The sequence below is a fragment of the Ursus americanus genome, chromosome 15, assembly GCF_024610735.1.
Source record: "Ursus americanus isolate L20-20 chromosome 15, mUrsAme1.1.p, whole genome shotgun sequence".
Classification (NCBI taxonomy): domain Eukaryota; kingdom Metazoa; phylum Chordata; class Mammalia; order Carnivora; family Ursidae; genus Ursus; species Ursus americanus.
The window spans coordinates 37,641,425-37,666,777 of record NC_142141.1 but is presented as its reverse complement, the minus strand read 5'-3'; the positions used below and the strand labels follow the sequence as shown (position 1 = coordinate 37,666,777).

Genomic DNA, 25,353 nt, shown 5'->3' with positions numbered 1-25,353 from the left:
CTAGCCTGAGCAATTAAGCAAGAAAAAGAAATAAAAGGCACCCAAATTGGAAAGCAAGAAGTAAAATTATTTCTATTCACAGATGACATGATCTTACATGTAGAAAATTCTAAAGATTATACACACATACACACACACACAGACACAAACTTGTTTGAACTAATAAATGGATTCAGCAATATAGCAAGAATACAAAGTAAGCCACAAAAATCAACTGCATTTCTATGCTAACAACAAACAATCTGAAAAGAAATCTACAAAGCAATTCCATTTACATAGCATCACAAAAAAGTGAAATACTTAGGAATTAACTTAGCCAAGGAGGTGAAAGACTTGTACAATGAAAACTGCAAAAGATTGCTAAAAGAAATTAAAGAAGATACAAATGGAAACACATTCTATATTGGTGTGGAGCCGTAGCACCGATCCTGCAGCTCCCTCCTTCAGCTTCTGTGAGTTCTGGGCCAGGTGCACATGCAGCTCTGTGATAAAGAGGCCAGCTTCTCTGATAGGTCCCCCAGCACATTGAGGTTGGAGGTATGAGAGACATTACATGGGTTCTAGTCATCCCCAGAAGTCCCAGGTCATCCTTGCTGGTTTCAGTGTATTCCTGCTCTCATCCTCATCCACTTTATTTTTCCTCACAGCCAGTCTGACTGACTTAAATATCAATACTAGAAGCTTACATGAGATCTTCCACCTGCTGCCTCAAATATGTAAGGTCTAGCCCAAATGATAAGTCTTTTTTTCTATATAATTCATAGTGTTCTTTCTTCTCTGATCAAAGCCTGACCTAATATTCCTTTTCCCATCCTGCTTACTAAACAAAACTCAATTTTATTTGGGATTAAACTTACAAACAAAAGGAAAAGGCTCTACATTTTCCAGCCTCTTTTGTAGCTGGGATCATCATGTGACATAGTTCTGCTTAATGAAAGTTAAATGGGAGTCACTGAATAGTTATAGCTTTCAAGGCTGACATGCACTATTAGGCTTCTACTTCCTGCTGTGACTAATTTCTGCAAACTTGGTGGCTTAAAGCAACATGACTTTATTATCTTACACTTTTGTAAATGTTGGTTTTATGGGCTAAAATCAAGGTGTTGGCATGGCTGTGCTCCTTTTGGGGACCCTAGGGATGGATTCATTTCCTTGCCTTTTCAGTTTCTAGAGCTCCACATTCCTTGGTTCAGAGCTCCTCTTCTGTCTTCAAAGTCAGCTACATTGCATCTCTCTGGCCATGCTTCCATGGCCACATCTCTCTCTGCCTTTCCTCTCCTTCAACTGTAGAGGGCCTTTGTGACTGCATCAGGCCCACCAGATAACCCAGGACAATCTCCCTATTTTAAAGTTAGCTGATTAGCAATCTGAATTCCATCTGCAATCTTAATCACCTTCGCCACGTGACCTAACATACTTACAGGTTCCAGGTATTAGGACATGGACATTTGCGGGGAGCCATTATTCTCCTTGTATCACACAGAATTCTTTTTTTCCTCCTTCTTCCTTGCCTAGAGCACATATCTTCTGGCTCCAGCTACAGCATGCACACAGCACCCATGAAGAAACCTTGTGATGGAAGCAACCAGCAAGAGTGGCTAGCCAGAAAGGTAAGAGGGGACCGGGGAACTGTTGACATTAGGGAACTGCCATTCTAGTTCCACATTTCCAACCTCCAGCCATCTTTCATGTAAGAATGAAATAGACTCTTCATATGTTTAAGCCACTAATTTTTGAACTTCTATGACAACTAGTCAATTTAATTTCTAGTGTTACATAATATATAGGAAGGTCCATTGCTATGAAATGAGAAGGGGATGGAATTCTTTTCCTGATCGAAATAGTCTTTGAAATCACCACATATCCTGCTGCCTGAATCACAAAAACATATTAAGGCTAAGCACAACTCTCATGGTCCTGTTTGACTTTCTCATAACCCTATTTTAGAAAGCAGGTGTCATGGCAAGATTTCATGAAAGTAGAAACTATGGAACAAACTGTAGGCCCTATGTGTGGTCAGCAGAGATGGTGGTCCCTGCAGGAGGGGATACTATAGCTGCAGTGGAATTCTGGGAGGGAAGATTGTGGGAGAGAGTGTCTGCACATACTTACGGGGCCTCTTTCTGGAACTTTGAAGAGAGCTCAGAAGAAGAGGCAATTTGGGTTTGTCTTACTAAGTTCTGGCTGTTATAGCAAAACACCATTAATCTGGTAGCCTATAAACAAAAGAAATTTGGGGCGCCTGTGCGGCTCGGTTGGTTAAGCATCTGCCTTAGGCTCAGGTCATCATCCCAGAATCCTGGGATTAAGTCCTGCATCGGGCTCCCTGCTCAATGCAGATTCTGCTTCACCCTCTCCTTCTGCCCCCATCTCATGATTTAGCTCTCTCACACACACTCTCTCTCTCAAATAAACAAATAAAATCCTTAAATTAAAAAAAATTAAGAAAACAAAAGAAATTAATATCTCATCATTCTAGAGGCTGAGTAGTCTGAGATCAGTGTGCCAACTTGGTTGGCTTTGGGTGAGGACTCTTCCTGGCTTGTAGATAGCTGACTTCTCATTTTATCCTCACATGGTAGAAAGAGAATTAGCTAGTTCTCTGGCCTCTTCCTATAAGGACACTAATATTCACGGGGCCTCTATTCTCATTACCTAATTGCCTCCCAAAGGCCACACTCCCAAATACCATCACATCGGGGTATGGTTTTCAACATACAAATTTAGGGGAAACTTTCAGTCCATTGCAGTCCCAGAAGCAGACCCTGAGATAAGGACTTGAGTACAAGTAGTTTATTTGGGAAATGCTTGGGGACACTGGTGTGAAAATGGGAAACTGATACAGAGAAGGAAAGTCAGTCAATAAAGGGTGACTCAATAAGTCAGTTACCATAACTTAATTCCATAGGAAAACTGCAAAACGGTACAAAAAACATGACACAAAATTATTCCACAAGAAAGGAAAGGGAATTGGGCTCTTTATATGCTAAATCCCAAGAACTGCTGGTTAAGGGTCGCTCCCAAGTTTGTTTATTAACTGGAATTTCCAGACTGTCTTATACATGGGCAACATAGCCTCCCACAGGTCTGGGGAAAGGATCACTCATGCTCAGAGTTGCAGATATTGACCTCTGGCACTCGTAAGAGCACACTGGAAAGTCCAGAGCATAAAGTAGGATTTGACAGTATCTACTACAGGGACGGAGGCAAGAGTGAGAGAAATAGACTGAGAAAGTGGCTGAATCAGGAGGCTAGAATCATCGGAGGATAGTGCCTAGGAGAGAAGAGTGATGAGCTAGGGACAAGGTTTTAAATCTGAAAAGTAGGACAAATCACACAGGGGCATAAACAAAGCATAGCCCCAGCTATTCAGTAAGCCAAGAAGCCAAAGAGTTCTGACAAGAAAATGTTAATAGAGAAAGAAACATCCATGGGTGATATATGCAACTAATCAACTATTGAATTCTACCTCAAAAACTAATGATGTACTATACTGTGGCTAACTGAACAACAACAACAAAAAGAAGCAGGTTGTGCTAATATAAACAAGAGGAGTTGATGTCAATTGGAGCCAGGGTAGTGGGAGACCAGCATGGTCTATGCTAGTGTGAGACATACTAAGAACCAGTGAATTCCCAACACATCCAGCCCTCGGATGCATCCACGTCACATCTGTTTCAGCTTCCTGGCCCCACACAGCCACCCGACCATGCCTAGCAGCTTCCCAGACAGCTAAATGGTGGCCAGGGTGACCACTAGCAGGAACAAGAAGACGTCAAGAAGGGGCGCCTGGGTGGCACAGCGGTTAAGCGTCTGCCTTCGGCTCAGGGCGTGATCCCAGCGTTATGGGATCGAGCCCCACATCAGGCTCCTCCGCTATGAGCCTGCTTCTTCATCTCCCACTCCCCCTGCTGTGTTCCTTCTCTCGCTGGCTGTCTCTATCTCTGTTGAATAAATAAATAAAATCTTTAAAAAAAAAAAAAAAAAAAGAAGACGTCAAGAAAGTACTGCTCATGCCACAGCTGCTGGAAGGCATGGGACTTGAGGCGTGCTGCACCCCCTGTCTGGAGGATGTGGTCAATCCAGCCCACCAGCCGCTGGCTGGGGGTCAGGGGGTGAGAGCCCCTGATGATGCTAGCAGCCATTGCTGCTGATTTGTACCTGTTGGCAGACACACACACACACACAAACACACACACACACACACACACACACACACAGTATACATATATAAATATACGTCTCTGTGTGTGTATATATACACACATGCTATAGACAGTTTGAAGGAATGTCAAAAGCCAAATGTTAAACATTCAGCTGACTTGCTGAAGTTAATTCCGATCACCGTAGAAAGAACTTCTGAAGAATTCCCAGATAGGGCTTTTCTTGAAATGCTCATGTCCTAAATGAAATTAGGCGATTAAAAAATAAGTTTTAAATTAGCAGATCTTTTAGGTTATAAATTCTAGAGCAACAAACAATTCTATAAAACTTGAATTATGATATAATAAAATCTCTATTACTCTTCCTTATGTTCCATATTTAAATTCTTATAAATTTTAAATGGAAGACACCTAAATTTTTGGCCTAATAAGCTGCAAAAACAGAGTTACAATTTACTGAAATGGAGATTTACAGGTTTAGGGGTGTCAGGAGCAGGGCAAGGTTGCTATCTGGTCACGTTAAGTTTGGGATGCTTACCTGATAGCAAAGAAGAAATGTCAGTTTAGGAAGGTAAAATGATATACTGCCATTAGCAGAAAGGTTGGGCTGCAGTTATCCACTTGAGAATCAACATTAGTCTACAGAGGGGATTTCAAACCATAAGACTGGACGAGCATCCCAAGAGTGAACCGTGGATTAGAAATTAGATGAGATCCAAGCACCAGACTTTGATCTGGAGCCCGAGCACATCTGGAGGTGTGGTGTTGAAGAGGCACCAGCCACGGAGACTGAGAAGTGAGGGGTAAGAACTAAGAGTGTGGTGTCTGGGACCACTCAAAGCAACTGTTGAAAGTGGAGCAGTCATCAGTTGACATAAATGGTGTTGATGGGGTAGGTGAGGTCAGAACTGAGAAGTGGGCACAGGCTTGGGCTGCATAGATGCTACCGGTGACCTGCGTGAGAGCAGTTTTGTGGAGTGAGAGCCTTACTGAGACAGGTGGACAAAAGAAACAGGAGAAAGAGAGTAGCACCACAGAGCCCAGGTGACTCCTCGAAGGGGTTTTACAGCAAAGCGAGGCAGAGACTTGAATAGAGCTACAGGAAGGTAGGCTCAAGTTGAGAACTATTCACAGTTAAATTTCTGGATTCTGATTATGGTACCGTGGTTATGTAGAAAAATATGTCATTCATAGGAGAAATACGCTGAAGTATTTAGAAGCAAGGTGTCATGATGTCAGCAACAAAGTCTCAAATGATTCTGCAGATATATATCTATATCTATAAATATAGATAGATATAGATAAATATAGATATAAATACATATATATATACACACACATATATTGGCATATATTATTATTCAACAAAATGTATGTATATATATAGAGAGAGGATACAATATGGCAAAACGTTAAGAAATGGTAAATCTAGGTAAAGGGTATTGTGCTGATTGTATTATTCTTGCAACTTTTCTGAGAGTTTGAAACTTTTAAAAATAAAAAGTTGAAGAAAAATATAGAGTTAGTATAGCAAGTGTTGTTGCTTTTTTTTTTTCCCAAAAGTGTTCCAGGAGAAAGGGAAAATGAACAATGCAGGAGGGAGGGGGAGAATTGCAGAAACAAGGGTCTTGAGTAAGTGACAGGATGGGATCCTCTGCCCCAGGCCAGGGCTTGGCCTCCGTAGGGACAGAGCAACAGGAGGGGCACAGGAGAAGGACAGACAGGTAGGCAGCCAGGTGACCAGGCACGTAGGTAGATCTGGCAGGTAGGGTGGTAGATTTTATGGTTAAAACATGTGAACAAGTTCTTTGCTGGTATCTTCTTTTTTTGTTTTTCCTTCAGTAAAAGAAAACAAAGAAGAGCATATGCTGAGAAAGAGCAGGGAGAAAAACCTGTTGGAGGTTCGAAAAGATAAAAGTAAAACAATAGTAGAAAAGTGGGTAAGAAAGATGATTAGAAAAATACAGTCAGGTTGTCAGGCTTGTCGAGTGCCCATGTCAGGCCTGCGGTCATGAATTTAAGTTGCAACCAGTCAGGGTGGTTGTGAGTTTCCTCTTTCTGGGGAGGCAGGCGCATAGTAGTAAAGAGGACCACAGGCAAGTGACAGTCAAGGCATCTCGGAAGGCTCAGGGACAGAGGAAGAAAGCCCATAGCTTCTGAACTGCCCAGATATGTGTTCAGACCAGAGAACTACCCTGATACACAAATGACTGAATCCAAATGTCTTGATTCTAGATACAGTCTGCACCATTTAATTTATGTATTTGCAAATACTAACTGCTTGCCAGGAAGGGGGCTAGAAGCTAAAAGGGTCCTGGGGAATGCTGGTGCTGCCCTTCATTAGGCGTCATGCTGAACATCATCGAGGAATGAGTCCAGGCGTGGAGTGATTCCTCCACAAGCAGCAGGTCTTGGCCTTTCTGGGTATTAGACCCTATTGACAAACTGATGAACATTATAAAAACATACTCTAGGAAATGTATATATGCAAACACATACCATTCACAATTTTATATTTCTAGGGGTTCATGAGGCCCAGGAGCCTAACTATACGCTTGGGCCAAGAATCCCTGATGTAGAGGACTAGTATTTAGTTATTCTTTTCTTGTTCAACAATTACTTATGGAGTGCCTACTGTGCACAAAGCAGTGAGAGAGGCCATGATAAATGAGAAAGATATGACCCTACTCTCAAGGAGCCTACATTCTAGTTGGAGGGAAGAGTCCATAAACAAGTAAACTAATAAACAGAGCAATGCAAAGTATGACACATGTTGTGAAAGAAATTATATGGAATAACTGGCATTGATCAGAGAAGGCCTCTCTGAAGAGGTGACATTGGAGCTAGATGGAAAGAATATTCCAGAACAGCTAAGATCAAAGACCTCTAGAGGAAAGAGTGATGTGTTTGAAGAAGTAAAAGGACGCCCCTGTACCTGGCTAGAATTTTACGTTAAACATCTCAAGAGAAACAAAAACTCTAAAAAGAGAAACTCTTGTAAGTTTCTTTTAAAGACAGAAAGTTCTTCCTGCCAACTACCTTAAATTGGTCTTATTGAAATATAAGACTCATTTCTTCAACTCGGTATTCAGTAAAAATAGGCCAGGTGGTATCTTCGTTTAGCTGAGTTTTAGCCTCTATGGGGGGGGGGGGAAGAACCTTCCAGCCAGTTCCCCTGGTGCTACCCCGAGGGCTCCATACGTATCTTTTGTCTCCCATGACTTGTTTTATCTTTAGAGCTAAGGTCTCTGCCTTGAGCTGCTCTATCAGAATGGAGACACCCATGTTTTTGGCTTCTACTCGGAGTAGGTTTCCAGGCTGGTCTGAGAAGAGAGGAATCCCCACCAAGGGCACATCATGATGGATAGACTCCATCAAGCTATTCTGCCCTCCGTTAGTGACAGGTAGGTGGATGCTGGGGTCAGCTTGGACGAAGAAGAAAGAAAGCAAGGTAATGCTGGAGAAAGGATTTGGGAAATCTGGAACAGCAGCCATGTCCGGGAAACATGCAGGGGGCTCTAGAGGTATTTGGGAACAACTTAAAGAGTCAGTTCCTTGGAAGACACTCTGTGAGCACCCTCAGAAACCAGGATCTAATACCTGAACCAGAGTCCAGCTAAAGCTAAAAATGCAGAGAGAGCACGAAGGTCGGCATGTACCACCGTTCATCCGTTTATTCCTTCATCGTCTCTACATCATTTTAAAGCAGGGATTATGCCTTATACCTTAGCACTGCCGGTCCCTGTCATGCTGCCTCTCTCTTATTTGGAGTAAAATAAAACGTTGATGAGGAGGGGCTTATCTAGCCCAAGGACTTAGGAACACTTAAAGTGTTTTTGGAAAATGCAATCTGTGAGCTCTGCCACAGCTACTGAAATACATTTGCAGGGACAGAATCAAAAACTTGTACCTCCAATTCACTGAGTGAGTCTGATCCAAACTGCAGCTATACACATGAGGCATCCCCAGACTGCAGCACCGGCCAGAGAAAACCCCCCTTGAGGATATGGTAGGACATCTCAGGACAATGAGGAATTTTATCGCATTAGAAAGACACCCTGGCACCCAGGTCTCTCAACTCCTCATGAGAAGGAACTGGGTCGGTGCCTGTCGGGGGTCTGTGTGTAATGAGCACGTGGCTTCAGGACACTGCACACCAGTGACTTCCTGCTGTGCACAGTTATGTCTCAGAACATTGACAGGCACTTCTTGGAAGGTGTCTGAGCCCGATGACCTACCAATTGCAAGGGGCCACAGTAACCCCACTTGAATATCACTAGTGGCTACAGATAACTGGTCTGGATTACAAATGAATGAAGTGACCCCAAAATGCCAATCTTTCCTGGTGCTTTGATTTTTGCTAACAGATGCTTTCCTTTTCAAGGATGGTGGAGTGCCCAGGTAAGAGTGACAGCTTCAATAAAGCCTAAAGAAAAAGGAGAGAGAGAGGGGCTGCTGCTTGTAGAGGGAGGAAGTCCTTACCCACAAGGTCATTCTGAGGAGGCCAGTCCACAATTTTCACATTGGCTACCAATTTGACATCTTTGAGCCAATAAGGCTTACACATCCATATCGCCCTCTGAGGAAGGTGGGCAAAGGCAGCATTCATCTCCGTTAGGCCTTCCTCAGCCTGTTGGGTGCACGACGTGGAGCCCAGTGTCACAAGAACACAACCTACATCTGCAACCTGGCAGTAAATTCTGAAATTCCTGAGAGAACAGAAAAAAGAATCATACCATTCATGGAACACACATCTGAACTCTCTGTGTTTCCCTTGTTTAGAATAAATTGAAACCTTTCTCTTCCATAGGCTAACATGTGCTGGGTGGCCTGGAAGAAAGAGATTTTTCTGAGCCTTGATTTATCCTTTCTCTCCAGGATCACAGGAAGGGTGTATGTTTTCTCTGCAGGCTTTATACCTTCATGAACTACGCTTCACTTTCCTCTCTTGTTGGTCAGGAGGGAAGACAGGAACAGTTTTTGATAGTATCCTTCAGAGGACAATGTGAACACCTTCCCTCATCCTACACTATGGGCTTCCCCCAGAAGAGACTGGGAGGTAAGCTGGATTCCCAAATGATCAGGAGCTGGATCTCACCCCTGTGAGGGAGGCAGCAGAAATATATAGTGCTGGAAGATGGTCAGAGAGATCCATGTGTCCAAATGATACAATATGACCTCAAATTCTCAGTTTTCTAAAGGTTTCCAGTGACTTATGTGGGCTTTGCCACAATGCAAGCTAAGTTCACGGGTATTTGTGCCCCTCCCAACCTCCACTCTCTCCATATGATGTTCTATGGGTACCCTTTTGAGAGGGCCTGTAATCTCTGCTCTCTCCTTTTTCTGGGCTTCCAGAGTCAGCCACTGCTGACTCATTCACTTGAGCTCGTTCCTTTCCCCATGGTAGTGGCTGCTATAGGATGAGGGAGGACCTAACGAAAAAGATGACGGTAAATCTCTCAAGAATGCATGGAAAGCTATAAGCCAGACTGAAATGTAGAGCACCAAAAATACAGAAGTAGCTGGATCTTTGCCTCTCAGTTCGCAGTAGCCGAGGGGCATGTGTGGTTTTTCGGTCCTTGTTAACAGATGTAACAATAGTAATAATAAAGACGACTTAGTCATGCCCAACGTGTGTCAGATACTGCAATGGAACTCTTAAAAACATATATCCAATCCTCTCAACAATCCTGAGTTCTGAGATTATCCCTCTTTCACACCCGCAGAAACTGAGGCTTAGTTGGAGACAATATAGCGAATAAATGGCAGAACCAGGATTCAAATTCAGGCTGTGTCTGACTCTGAAGTGCAAGTTTTTTCTACTACACAACAACAAAATGGACTAACATTCAGAGAGAATGATGATTTTCATATATTTCTCTTAGAATATTCACAGACGAACTCACAGTGAAAATATCTTTCAATATGCTGGCTCACTTTGGGATTTCGCACAGACTGTGGAGGGAAAGAAGCAAAATTAGTGGCTGCCTCACAGTCAGTCTTATAGACTCAAACATTTAGTCTGTATAAATCCAGTTTGGGTGTTGTCGAAAATGCAAATTACCAGGGTTCAAACCTAGAGATTCTGATTCAGTAGGTCTAGGGTGGGGCCTAGAATCTATATTTTTAATAAGTATCTCAAGTGAACCTGACAAAAATGAGCTAAGACTCACACTTTGAGGAAGACTAATGCAGAGCATGACTTGCAAAATCCTGAAGCAGCAGGGCAGAAGCGTCCAGTTCACTGGAGCTCTTTATATATCCTAGGGCTGGGGTGGGAAAGGCTCTGACACAGCAGCATATATAACGGATAAGATTCCCTTAGTAGGGCAGCAATTGTTTCAGTGCTCCCAGTTCCCATATATCTCCTTGTTTCTATGAAAAATGAAATATCTGGTTGTCAGATGTGCAAAGTGAGCAAATTATTTGGATAAACACACTTTATCAAAACTGGCACTAGAAAAATTAGAGATATTAAATAGCATTAGTAGTTAATGCAAGTTTCAAATTCTTTTTTACGAAACTGGAATTCGGAATCAAAAGTTTTCCAAAAAGAAACCTCTAGAAACATAACCTCATAAAATACAAGATGAGGGTACAATTCCAATGGAGTTTTATGAGGCCAGCTTATCCTTTAAAATATTTTTAAATGGAATCCAGCAATATATAGAAAACATAATGCATCATGACCAATTCTTTCATCCAAGGATGCAAGATCAATTTAACAGTCCAAAATTAGTCATTATAATTCACCGCAATAAAAGAATAAAAAGGAAGTATCACATGATATCCTCAATAGATGCAGAACAAATCTTTAACAAAATTCAGTATCCTTTTATTATAAAAACTCTCAACATGGCTAGGAATAGGAAGTAATTTCTTCAGTGTGATAAAAGGCATACGTTGAAAAAAATTCTTGATCTATAATCATACCTAATGGTAAAATATTGAACTCTTTCCCCCTAAGACAGGAACAAAGCAGAGAGGTGGGCTCTCACCACTTTTATTCGACACCACATTATAAACTACAGCCAGAACAATAAAACAAGAAAAATAAGTAAAAGAAATAGTGATTGGGAGGGAAAAAGAAAGTGTTGTTAGTTGTGTGAGACACCGTTGTCTCTATAGAAGACCCTGTGCATTGGGCTCTGCTCTCCGTGCAGAGTCTGCTTGAGATTCCCTCTCCCTCTCCCTCTCTCTGCCCCTCCCTCTGCTTGTTCTCTCTCTCTCTCAAATAAATAAATTAATTAATTAATAATAAAGTCTTAAAAAAAAAACCCTAGATTTAACCTTTGTCTGAGCAACTGTTATCTGTGCACTAAAGGCACCATAATGAGGGTGATTCCTCACGCCCAAATGAGGCACAAAGGTTTTACTTGAGTATTGGTTCAACAGGTTTGACCATTAAGCCTGCAATGTAAACGGTGTTGGGAAGCAGGGGCTGGGCAAAATTAAGGCAAGGTCAGAATTAACAAACCATAGCTCTGCTTTCAGTTAAAGATAAAATCGCTCTGGCCTAGAGCCTTCTGGCAAATGTTCCCTGACAGAGTCATCGAACTGAGCACGAATATACCATTCTCTCAAGGTCGAAATGAAGAACATCAGAGAGTTCTTCACTTGGGCCCAGAAATCCATGTGATCTGTCAGGAACAGTAGAATGCTGGAACCTAAGACACAGGCTCAGGCAGCCCAAAATTCAGAATTCCGAATGTGTTAGTCAGGATGGTCACAAATGGCCTTCCAAGTTTCTCAACAACCAGGAAAGTGCCGCGACCTATAGCATCAACCACCACTGGGTCGAAACTCTCGTTCTTTAAGGAGCCCGTGATATCTGTCCTTCCTAACAAATGACTACACTGAGTTGCAGGTAGAGCTTCATGGCCTTTAAAGGTCTGTAAATGAATTTCTGCAAAAAAAGAAAAAAGAAGTGAGAGATATTCAATAGTCATGGATGGCATCGACCTTGAAGCACATGAAAGAATCCTGGCACCAGAAGTGAATATCTAGAAAGTACTTTTGTTAATAACCTGTTCTATTGTTCTCTCCTGAGAATTTTTGCTCTAGATGCTGGTCTTTTCATGATCTCCAAATCTACCATGACATTTCCTTGTTTTTTCCTTTGCTACAATTCTTTCTGATGCTTAGAATGTTCCTGTTTTCCTCCCTTTTGCTTTCTTCCCCTCATGGAAATCCTACTCATCTTTCAATGCTCTTCCTGCCCTGGGAGATGTTACCAGCTGTAGCTGGTGCCCATGATCTCTCTCCCCTGGCTGAACGCGGATTCTCATCCATGATGCTCTGGATGACCTTCAATTATATGTGAACTTTGCTGTCAACTGTAGGACTTATTTTCCTGGGGCTGTAAGCGTCTTGATGTGGGGGTCCCAGGAACATAAGTAAAAAAACAGCCTTTTCCATTGGCGAAACCACTGTAGAAGCTGTGTGCCTGTGCCATCTGCTGGTTTCTTGCTTTCAACTACTGGGCCAACGGATGCCTTCACACTCCACAGGCAACAAATCCTTCAAAAAGTTCGCTGTTGCTTGGGCTTCCCCATTAAGGGCCAGTGAATAAGGACTCTGAACTTTTATCTACCTCTAAGGGCCTCTTCTGTGCTACAAATTCTGAAAACCTTGCTGCAGATTAATGTCCCATGTCAGCATTTACTTGAGCATTTACTTTATTACAGATTCATTTCCTTTTCTTCTAATAATGTTTAAACATTAGCTATGGTAATTCTGCACTGATGAGTCAGGATCCACAAAATGGGCTAAAAAATGAGATTCCAACTAGGATACAGGCAGTTGACTTACAAACTGGAGATCAGCCATCAGCTGTTTGATCTTCTGCTAAAGGGAAGACCCAGCACTTAAAGAGAACCCTTAGGTGAGAGCCCTGCCTTATGTCCTCTGGCGAGTGGTGAAGGGAGAGATGGAAACATGGCTCCAGGTGGAAGGACTCTACCCTGTGTGCTGTAATTCCTGGGTAGCTTTACAAATATATCTGTGCCTGGACTTCACCATAAATAATTTACATAAGACTTTCTGAAAGTGGGCCCCAAACGTAAGTATTTGTTCAAAGTTCCTCAGCTGATTCTAATATTCAGCCAAGGTTGAGAAGTGCCATTCAGAGAGAGGGAGAAGGCAAATATGCATTTATCCTGATATTAAGGACACAGGGTATACCACTATTCATGTATATTTAAATGGTTCAACTACTTTTTTAAAAGATTTTATTTATTTATTTATTTATTTATTTATTTATTTATTTATTTATTTATGATATTTATGAGAGTGGTGGGAGAGGCGGAGGGGTTGGGAGAGGGGGGGAGAGAGAATCTCAAGCAGACTCTGTGCTAACCACTGAGCCTGACATGTGGCTCAATCTCATAACTCTGAGATCATGACCTGAGCTGACACCAAGAGTCATATTTAACCAGCTTAACCAACTGAGCCACCCAGGTGTCCCTGTTTCAATTATTTTTTAAAAATTTGTTCAGGAGAAAGGAGAAGATGGAGTGAACTAACATTGGGATAAAAGTTGTTAAAAGTGCTGTTTCCATGAAGAAAATTCTTTCTCTGAGAATAATTACTGATAATTATTGAGGACAAGAGAGAGGAAGTTGTTTTGTCATTTCAGCAGTGCACTGGGTAGGGCAGGCTTCTTCCAAAAGGACACGAGTTTATGAGGAGAAAATAAATAGTACCAAATGGGCAGTCAGTTTAGTAAGTCTGATGAGGGTGTTCTGATTGGATCAGGGAGGGAGGGAGGCAGGCAGACTACTTTCAGCTGGAGATGAAGCCAAGGAGGTTTCTTGAATTCAATGATCAAATCAGGATAATTTTCCTAATTATATCTGGGGCAATATCAAAGGTTTCAATAACTGTAAAAAGCTAGTCAAGTAAGATGTAACTGATAACTTGACCTAGTCTTTTTATAAACCTTGACCTTTCCGTAATAAATGGCTACCTTCTGCCTACTGTGCGCTAGACTATGACAGACTGTGTGGCTCTAGTAGTGTGCAAGGAAACCATGACCTTTGTCCTGATGGAGCTTACAGTTTGACAGGGAAAGCTGATATTGAGTAAATCATCACAAGTAAAAAGTTATCAGTGTGTTAAGTGTTTCAAAAGAAAGATCTAGGCATTATGAAAGTGTACAACCAACCTAGTTAGCTTAGCGGTTAGTACAGTGATCCTGTGTGCTACCAATTTCACATACATCAGTGGGGATACATTTTAAAAATTAAGCATTTAAAATAATGTTTGAAGGGGCACCTGGCTGGCTCAGTTGGTAGAGCATGCGACTCTTGATCTCAGTGTCATGAGTTCAAGCCCCATACTGGGTATGGAGCCTAGTCAAAAAAAAAAAAAAAAGGTAACACATGGAATAGTTTTGAAAAATTCAAGACATCTGGTATAAATTTTTGGAAATTAGCACATGAAAATATAAACATTAATATGAGAGAGAGAAGTCTTGCAGAAACACAGTGCTAAGCCCTATGGGTCACACTCTAAAAGTGTACATTCCCTGCTAAATCTTGTTGGAGGATGGGAGAACAGAGAGAAGATGTGGGGATGTTTTGTTTTTCCAATAGCTTTCATTCTCTGCTCTATCTCTAACCCCTATATTGCCTGGCACATATTAAGTCCCCAGTAAATCTTTTTAATGAAAAAGAGAAAGCACAGAAGTAAGTGCTAAGTCAGTTGTATAGAGAAGCTTAGAGGAAGAAAGGAGGTAAATAAAACAGGTTTTATGGAGGAGAGTATTTAAGAAATGCCTTGGCTAGTGAGTCATGTCTTTTCGCAGAAATGAGGAAGGAGCAAGGGCATTCTGCTTAGCACAAACATCATGATTTTCCTCTCTATGATTTCATACTTAAGATGAGTACTTTGTCATTTTGAGTTTCAGATGAGTGGAATTTCCAAGAGTCAGTCTCATGATTTATTGTCTGCAAGGCTGAAAGTGAGTCTTAAATAGCCAGTTTCTAGCTCTACAATGAACAAATCTTAATGGCTGTCTTCAACTTCTGCAAAAACCAATCTTTGTAAGTGACCCCCATCAACAAAAAATTTATGAAAAGAGAAAGGAAGAGAAAGAAGTGAAATTGAGTGACTGTGACTTTATCCAACAATGAAATGGTGAGGTGTCCGTCACTCTCCCTAAGCTGGAGAGATTGAAGGCAAGGAGAGAAGTAGGGGAGTTTCATAAGGCGAGATTCAACCCAATTTCTAAGGGTACTTTCTACTCATTCAGGCTTGGAAGCAGAACAAACTGGGAATGTTTGCCAGCATACCATATCTCCAGGACTGTCTGAAGTGATCGGTTCAGAGATGATTGAAATTGTTCGATTCATTCATTCATTAATTCATTCATATATCTCAAATAATTATTGCTTTATTTTTGTTTTAAAAAAAAGTTACTACCTCCCAAACAAAGCTTCCTTTAAAAGGGAATCAAAATTTTTCTTGAATTCCTATTTATAGTCTTCAGGAGGAGACCAACTGACAATTTGATATTTTTTCTCCTTCTTTTTAAAATCTAAGAGACAGAAGAGAAAACCTAATTAAATATATCACACACTTAGATTAAAAGAAATCTTAAGAGACCCAATTCTAGTTCTTTCCCTTATTTATAACTCAGAATTTTTAAATTTTGTTTTCTCTCTTTAATAACATCTTTATTGAGTTATAATTTACATACCCTAAATTTGTTCTTTGAAAGTATACAATTTAGTGGGTTTTAGGATATCTGCAGAGTTGTGCAATCAACACCACAATTGATTTTAGAACATTTCCTCACCCTCAAAAGAAACCTCATACCTATTAGTAGTCACTCTCATTTTCTCATACTTTCATTTTGTTCTTTAGAAACAACTGCCATTAGTTCTTTGAATACATTTGTAATCACTGGCTTAAAGTGGCAGGATATAAAATCAATGCACAGAAATCAGTTGCATTTCTATACACCAACAATGAGACAGAAGAAAGATAAATTAAGGAGTCGATCCCATTTACAATTGCACACAAAACCATAAGATATCTAGGAATAAATCTGACCAAAGAGGCAAAGGATCTGTACTCAGAAAACTATAGAATACTTATGAAAGAAATTGAGGAAGACACAAAGAAATGGAAAAATGTTCCATGCTCATGGGAGGTACAAATACTTTTAAAATGTCTATGCTACCTAGAGCAATTGACATATTTAATTCAATCCCTATCAAAATACCATCAACTTTTTTCACACAACTGGAACAAATAATCCTAAAACTTGTATGGAACTAGAAAAGACACTGAATAGCCAAAGGAATGTTGAAAAAGAAAACCAAAGCTGGTGGCATCACAATTCCGGACCTAAAGCTCTATTACAAAGCTGTAATAAGGACAGTATGGTACTGGCACAAAAACAGACACGTAGATCACTGGAACAGAATAGAGAACTCAGAAATGGACCATCAACTCTATGGTCAACTAATCTTCAACAAAGCAGGAAAGAATATCCAATGGAAAAAAGACAGTCTCTTCAACAAATGGTGTTGGGAAAATTGGACAGCCACATGCAGAAGAATGAAACTGGACCATTTCCTTTCACCATACACAAAAATAGACTCAAAATGGATGAAAGACATATATGGAAGATAGGAATCCATCAAAATCCTTGAGGAGAACACAGGCAGCAACCTCTTCAACCTCAGCCACAGCAATTTCTTGCTAGACACATCTCCAAAGGCAAGGGAAACAAAGACAAAAATGAACTATTGGTACTTCATCAAGATAAAAAGCTTTTGCACAGCAAAGGAAATAGTCAACAAAACCAAAAGACAGCCAACAGAATGGGAGAAGATATTTGCAAATGACAGATAAAGGGCTAGTATCCAAAATCAATAAACTTATCAAACTCAACATCCAAAGTACAAAAAATCCAATCAAGAAATGGGCAGAAGACATGAACAGACATTTCTGCAAAGAAGACATCCAAATGGCCGACAGACACATGAAGAAGTGCTCAACATCACTCGGCATCAAGGAAATACAAATCAAAACCACAATGAGATACCACCTCACACCAGTCAGAATGGCTAAAATTAACAAGTCAGGAAATGACAGATGTTGGCAAAGAAGCAGAGAAAGGGCAACCCTCCTACACTGTTGGTGGGAATGCAAGCTGGTGCAGCCATTCTGGAAAACAGTATGGAGGTCCTCTAAAAGTTGAAAATAGAGCTACCCTTCGACCCAGCAATTGCACTACTGGGAATTTACCCAAAAATATAAATGTAGTGATCCGAAGGGGCATGTACACCCCAATGTTTATAGCAGCAATGTCCACAATAGCCAAACTATGGAAAGAGCCTAGATGTCTATTGACAGATGAATAGATAAAGAAGATGTGGCATATATATCTATATTTATAGCTATATAGATATAGATATAAATGGAATATTATGCAGACATCAAAAAGAATGAAATCTTGCCATTTGCAATGATGTGGATGGAACTAGAGGGTATTATGCTAAGTGAAATAAGTCAATCAGAGAAAGATAATTATCATATGATCTCACTGATTTGCAGAATTTAAGAAACAAGGCAGAGGATCATATGGGGAAGAGAGGGAAAAATGAAACAAGCGAAACCAGAGAGGGAGACAAACCATAAGAAACTCTTAATCTCAGGAAACAAACTGAGGATTGCTGGAGGGGAGGGGGTTGGGGGGATGGGGAGGCTGGGTGATGGACATTGGGGAGGGTATGCGTTGTGGTTAGCGCTGTGAGTTGTGTAAGACTGATGAATCACAGACCTGTACCCCTGAAACAAATAATACATTGTATTTTAATAATTAAAAAAATTAAATAAATAAACGACGACAACAACAAAGTCTTTGTCTAGTAAAGCCACTGTCTGGGCTTCCTCAAAAACCATTTTTATTGACTGCTTCACCTATGTTGTTGCATAGCTGCAATTAATTCATTTTCATTTAGTTTTTCATGTATATATCCGTCATGTTGGATAAATAAATCTATTGTTTATTGAAGTGTTGATGGTTAAGGATATTATGAATAATGCTGCTATGAACAACATTCTTATGTCTTCTTGCCCACATACACACATTTTTGTGAAATATATATACTCATTGTCAAGCCCAAACTCACCTATGTTTTCCATGTTATCTACTATAAGTTTTATAGTTTTGTGTTATAGTTTCAGGCTTATGATTCATTTTTAGTTAATTTTTGTGAAAGGTGTAGGAAGCAGTGTCTAGATTTTTTTCTTTTCTTTTGGCATGTGGCTGTTTAGTTGTTCAAGCATCATTTGTTGAAAAGACTATCCTTTCTCGATTGAATTGTCTTTGTTCCTTTGTCAAAGATCAATTGACTATATGTGGGTCTGTTGCTGGGCTTACTATTCTGTCACTGATCTGTCTACTCTTGTCAATCTCACAATGTTTTGATTACTGTAGTTGTATAGTAAGTTTTGAAGTTGGGTAGTGTCAATTCTCTGACTTTGTTCTTCTCCCTCAATATTGCATTAGCTCTTCTAGGCCTTTGGCTTTGCCATATAAACTTTGGGATGTTTGTCAATAATCCACAAAATAACTCAGTGGAATTTAATTGGGATTGCATTGACTCTATAGATCAAGTTGGGAAGAACTGACATCTTGACAGTGTCAAGTCTTTCTGTGAACATGGAATATCTCCATTTATTTAGTTCTTTAATTTCTTCCATCAGTTTTGTACTTTTCCTCATATACATTTTATACAGCTATGTAGATAGATAGATAGATAGATAGATAGATAGATAGATAGATAGATAGATAGATGATAGAGCATATATATTTTATATATACATTGTTAGATTTATACCTAGGTATTTCACTTTTGGAGGCGCTAATGTAATCGTTATTATATTTTTAATTTCAAATTTCACTTGTCAATTTGTTATGTGGGAAAGTGATTGACATTTGTATATTAATCTTATATCCTGCAACCTTATTATAATCACTTATTCCAAGAGGTTTTTGGTCAATTCTTTTAGATTTTCTACATAGACAATCACGTTATCTGATAATAAAGGCAGTTTATTCTTCCAAGCCTGTTTATCTTTTATTTCCTTCTCTTGCCTTAAATTCCATTAACTAGGACTAATATAAATGGTATTATTTTTAATTTCAAACTTCAATTGTTGTTTTTGGTATAAAGGAAAGCAACTCTGTTTTCTTAGCCTGGCTAGGATTTAATCAATTTTTTTGATATTTTCAAGCACCCAGCTCTTGGTTTTGTTGATTTTCTTTAGTTTCCCTGCTTTAAATTTCATTGATTTCTAATTTTTGTAATTTGTAATTACTTGCTTTAATTATAAACACTGGATAGAGTAATGTAGAACCTAAAGTACACGTATTTATTTATCTTAAAATATTTTATTTGTAATGTCCATTAATATATTTGTAAAGAACAAAGAAAGCTTCAGGCTCATAAATAATCAGCAAAATTCTTAGGAACTTGTAGAAATGTACTTTATTTCATGCAAAGCCACATAATTTCCTATATTTTAATAGCTAATCAAATAAACATTTCAAAAAACTCATTACATCACAATAAGTTAAAATACTACAAAGCAATTACAAGTCCACGAGTTTGTCAAAACCAAACCGAGAGAACATTATGCATAGATAAGACCAAAGATGCTAACTTACTTATAGGTAGCACTTTGCAGCTTTTTCCAAATACATATTTGAAAATGTAGTGAGAATCTGCAGAGAAAAATAGTTAAATCTACAACCCATTGGTCAGATACGAAAACATTTGTCATTACATATCAGGTAGTAATGGCTGATTAAAGATAAATTTGGCATCATGCACCAAAGATGAACATAATGAACACTTAGAAAAATTATGATCAGATGCACATTTGAAAAGATTTATCCTCTATTTCACCTAATCCACTGAATTAGATAAATAACAAGTACTTTATTAATGCAACACAGAAATTAGGCTTTTGGTATACTTCGCTTGGGTACTGGTATATATAAAAAGACACCGAAGGGGTGAAGGAATATTTCAAATTCACACTGGACTACTGAACATTAGAATATTGCCCTAAGGAAATACGATGCAGGCAGAACTTATTTGAGAAGGATTTTTAAACTACTTAAAAGCACTACAGTTAGTACTACAAAAACATTTTATAGAAATTAAATACCAGAAAGTAACAACATCAATATTAGAGCTCTTTTTCAATACTATAATTTATAAATATATATTAGATTACAGTAATTTAAAAGACATGTCCACATGTTCTCTACCTTCTAAAATGAGAAAAATCCTTCAAGCTGTTTTCAAAGTATGGACAAAAACAAATCCATTGGATTGCTTTTAATAAAATAAATACAAGTCTCTCCCCTACAACTTGGTGTACTAAGTAGGGAAGATGCTAGCCAGCATTCTTTTGAGAAATACAGCTCTAAAGTGACTAGGTTAATAGGATTTTTATCAATCATATTGACTCAAAATGTTGTGCAGTCAGATTAATAAAGTATGACTTTACCCTACATATGTCTGCCATAGTAAACCACATTTTCTACTCTTTTGCACTAAGTACAGAAAAAAAAACTCCTTTTATAAAATGATTTGAGATCAAGACACCCACCAAAGAAAAGATTTTCAGAAGAAAATAGTTAATTCTCCCCAGGGAGTATGTTAAAAACAAATGTCTTTTAGGGTATCAAGGAGAAGAGGAACATGCAATATTCTTGCTTTATTAATGCATTAAAAATTACAGCAAGACTTCAATCAACCTCAATGGACAAATCTTTTGACAATGATAATAAAATTTTATGAAGACCAGGCTGAACGTGAAAGGACTGGGAGGTGAGGTCATGTTCCCATTGATGGGACTGAGGATGGGGCAGGGCTAGTGCCTGCTCTGCTGGGGAAGATGATTCATAGGGCCTGGTCTCCAGGAGTTGGGATGGGGATGACACGGCTTGAACTTCTAGCTCTCTGACCAGGAAAAAGTCCATTGGGAAGAAGAACCCTACATGGAGGGTTTTCATATTTTAGAAGGCCTCCTGTAACCCTCTTGTATTGTTCTAGCCTCTCCTAACGAAAATTTTGACAACGATGTAGGTTATTTATGAATTCCTTTTCGCAAAAAGGTATCTCAAGGTTCTTAATCTTTTTGGTTTTTTGTTTTGTTTTTAACAATTTCTGTTTTTGGAAATCCATCTTTATGCCAAAATATTCCACTGAGAGTAATTCATTTTAATGAAGTGCCCTCTTTAGTGACCTAAAGACAACACACCGAGCCAGCGTACATCACATTTACATCCAGATGTTGCTTAGTTGCCTAGAAAAATCTGTTTCACTACTTTAGGTGCAATATTGCTATTCAAGTAGTAGGGTGTGAAATCAGAACTAGTTCCTTTTGATCCTACTGATCATCAGGAACAACTGTGTACACAAAACAAGAAAAACCTGTCAGCACATTAAAAGTCATACTGTTAAGAGAGGCTTCATAAAGGAGGGAAGGTATAAAAGGAATGAGGGAGGAAGAAAAGAGAGATAAAACTCTAAATCCATTTACTCCTTAACATTTAGAATGTAATGTGATGTGATCCATTACATTTTGGAGATTCAAGTATGTTAAGATTTTTCAGGGACATGTTTAGCCTCTTTAGTGCAAATATACTTATCTTTGTGATTTTCAGGCATGGTCCACTCAAATCACAAGTACAAAACTCACATTACTGAACAGTGTGAATTATAATTATGGAGAGTTCACTTTCTTTTAAGATGGTAATCAACACACCATCAAGAGCATTCCCTGACTCTATTACAAGATAAAAAATGAGGTCTGTTATTGTACATAAATGAAATTCTTTCATCCGTACGCTGAAGTATACTTCAAAAAAAAAAAAAAACACAAATTGACTTTCCTATCCACATTTAATTTCATTTGGGTACACAACCAGTGTAAATTTAAGAACTTATATTCTAATAAACAGTAGAGTCCAAAAACAAATCAATTCACAGTATTTATTTTTGATGGTGTGGATTGTCCAATTTTTGATCTATTTTTTATGAATGGAAAAGCCTTGAATGTTTTGATTTAGCTCTTACCACTCTTGTGAAAGGGGGACCTCTTATGTGTTGAAAGTACTCAACAGTCCTTGTATTCATTTGATAAGAGAGCAAATTCTAATAATTAGGCTTATACCTTATTTCTTATTTTAATAATGATTTTTATGAAAAAGCTCCACTGGTAAGAACAAGTTATGGATGTAGTAACAAAAGTTAATTAGCAACTTGCAGGTGATTCGCAAAATTAACAGATTATTGATTATTACTTTCTGCAATGGTTATTTTGAATTACTGGCTTACTGAATATACTTACCTAATGATTATTTAGAAAAACAATTTAGAAAATTTAATTGGGTATCTATTATTACATAAGAAAGACATCAAAAACTAATTGTTAGAAGTAATTCTTCAGGAAATTACTTTGAATTTAAAGTGTATTAATTTAGTAGTAATGTTTTACAGTAGAGGTCATTACATTTCAACAAACTTCCTCAAGCAGAAAACTTCTGTTCTTACTCCACTTTTTTTCTACACAAGGTGGCTTAACAAGTATTAACTTAGTTCCCCCCACCAATAAACTCTTTATTCTTCAGGGGTTAAACATTACCTTATGAACCCAAATTTGCCCAGTCAGGTAACCTTCCTATATAATCATACATAAAATCCTGTAAGATAAATTCTGCTAAAAAAGTTGAACACTCTAGACTTAAAACAACCAAAAACTATTTTGGGAATCACTCAGAAGTGACAAAGGGAGCTAGGTTATTTGTGAAGTAAGTATTACGTACACTCCAATTATTATAATCGTAAAAATGTCAATAATAAAGGAAGTAGTATATTCTCCTACATATTCCTATCCATTTATGTTAGGGTATTATAAGTTACAAAAGTGCCTGGATAATCTCTTTTTCTGCTCCTACTTCTTCTACAGCATCAGGGTTTCATGACAAAACCTGACGAGAAGCAACATTATGCTGAAGGAAAATATTCCAAGGTAAACCCAAAGACCAAATATACAACAATACTATTTTCAAAGGACTTCTGATAAATTATTCCAAAAACAGTTTTGCCTCGGGGACTTAAAAGCTTCTCTCTAATTATAAGAAACTGAACCCCTCTCTGGGCTGATTATTTCTCCATCCAACACCGTCAAGTACCACTAGGAAAAGTAGCACGGGTAACCATTTATTTTGTTCTGTTTTTTGAATTCCAGCACATCAACATCAACTCAACACCCTCACAATCGTTTTGGGAGGTAGATCAGCAGGTAAATAGCAAGTATCATCTCCATTTCACAAATGAAGAAATTGAGGCACTGAAAGGTTACATAATTTGCTCGAGATAGTCAATGGTCAATCATGAAATTACGAACAATACCAAATGATCTCTGCTTCTGGCCTACAGCTCTCTAACCACACGTAGAGTGAAAGGCTGTGTGTGTGTTCTCAAGCGGACAGTCTGTATAACCTTGGACTGAGAATAAAGTCTATCCATTTATAATTCTTTTAAAGGGGATCTAACCTCAAAGCTCATAAAATTGAACAAAATCAGGTAATTAGAATGATACACTATTCCTTTCAGTATCGGCACAGAACAATCTCTTAAAAATTTACATGATAATACTAAGTAAAAAGCAAAATAAAACATTTAAAATTATGACTTAAGGGAAGATTACCTTCAAGAAACATACAATCATATTGTTAGGGTGACCATATAATTCATTTTCAAACTGGGATTCTTCCGAGTGCAAGCGAGCACTATTAAAAACTACACAGAACAGCAGGTGTTAAACTGAGAGTGCTGTCGGTAAGCTCAGGAACTAAGGGTCACTGGATGAATCCACAGTGGGGATTCTTTGAGTTGCAAACATTTCAGGGACATAAAAAATTCTCTGCAAGCATGTTGTGGTCAACTGTACAATATTCACCGTGCAATAAAACACTGATGATTTAAAATATACCCAACTTTGGCTTAAACACAAAAGTTTAAAAAACCCATTTAAAAATAATAAGTATGTTTAACAAAATTATTACACATAAACCACAATCTAAATGTTAATAATAACAGTAAGTGGATTCACATTTTACCTTTAAATAACCAAATGTTATTTTCCACAAAGCACCAACAGGCACCTTTAAAAATGAGAGGATTTTATGGAACTCTTTGGCTATTAAAAAAAAAAAAAAACCACTATTTACCATTAACGCTTCAGATTCTCTTTGAGTGGAATGATCAATACTTAACTCAATATGCTGAATCATAAAGGTGAACATTTCTCCCTGAAATGAAAATCTTTTACAAAGCAATACCAAAAGCATAAAGTAATTTCCAGTTACTAGCAAAGACTGAAAAAATAATACATCACCCGATTACAGTACACATGCCAAAGATACTAACACTATCAGTTGAATCTTAATTATACATGCAAAAACCTTGCTAATTTGCATATAGAGTTGAAAAAGAGCTTTCTACATTCAGTTATGTCTGGTAAGTAAGCCTTGTTTTTAAGACATGGGTTTTGTAAATACCATTATTATTTGAGGTCTCCATCTCTTTGGGAAACACAGGATTAACATATTCTTTAGAAAGAGCAAAAATTTATGTAAATCATGAAAATAAAACTGTGTGATGTTATTTAGTTATGACGTATGGCTTTCTTGGATCTTTAAAACAACTTTCCCCCAAAAAATTATCTGAAACAAGCCAAACTACATGTTCTCAACAGATACTGATCTTTGTCATGAACTGAATCCTTCCACTACACCAGTACTTCTAAGGCAGACACGTCAGGAATGGTGTGTAATAAAACAGATGATGCTCTATTCAATAGGCAATAAACTATTATTACTAAGATGTGAGTAACTTTCAGTGCCTTTTTTTGTCCTGACACTTTTCACTAAGAGTATAGTATAAATTCTAGCGCACACATATGTTCATAAAGACTGGACTGAAGTGCTGATCTTGGTTAGTTGTTCCATAAATTCTTTCAGACTTTAAACATCATCAAATATTCCGGTTTGAGACATCGAGAGGTATCGTCCACCAGGCTGATACCTGAAAGGTGGATAAAGAAATGTTCTGAGGCATCAAAAATAACAAAGGAGGAGAGAAAAACA

General features: G+C 38.5%; 1 protein-coding gene, 1 long non-coding RNA gene and 1 pseudogene across 5 annotated transcripts in view; 1 reads left to right on the top strand and 2 right to left on the bottom strand.

Annotated features, from left to right (window-relative positions):
* The window catches only part of LOC123785482 (uncharacterized), a 42,993-nt gene that overhangs the window by 8,937 nt on the left and 8,703 nt on the right, over nucleotides 1-25,353 (top strand). Inside the window, exon 2 of the long non-coding RNA XR_015726879.1 lies at nucleotides 1,516-1,610. This is a non-coding gene — a long non-coding RNA (uncharacterized LOC123785482). The remainder of the gene's footprint in view (nucleotides 1-1,515; nucleotides 1,611-25,353) is intronic.
* Nucleotides 4,588-18,323, bottom strand: LOC123785414 (UDP-glycosyltransferase 3A1-like; annotated as a pseudogene).
* LMBRD2 (LMBR1 domain containing 2) overlaps nucleotides 19,647-25,353 on the bottom strand; it is a 46,290-nt gene continuing 40,583 nt past the window's right edge. For 2 of the 4 annotated variants that reach the window (XM_045787242.2, XM_045787243.2), the window contains exon 18: nucleotides 19,647-25,315. In XM_045787242.2, coding sequence (XP_045643198.1) covers nucleotides 25,231-25,315 — 85 coding nt within the window. In that variant the 3' untranslated portion in view covers nucleotides 19,647-25,230. The remainder of the gene's footprint in view (nucleotides 25,316-25,353) is intronic. The other 2 variants (XM_045787245.2, XM_045787246.2) reach the window with 1 other exon arrangement.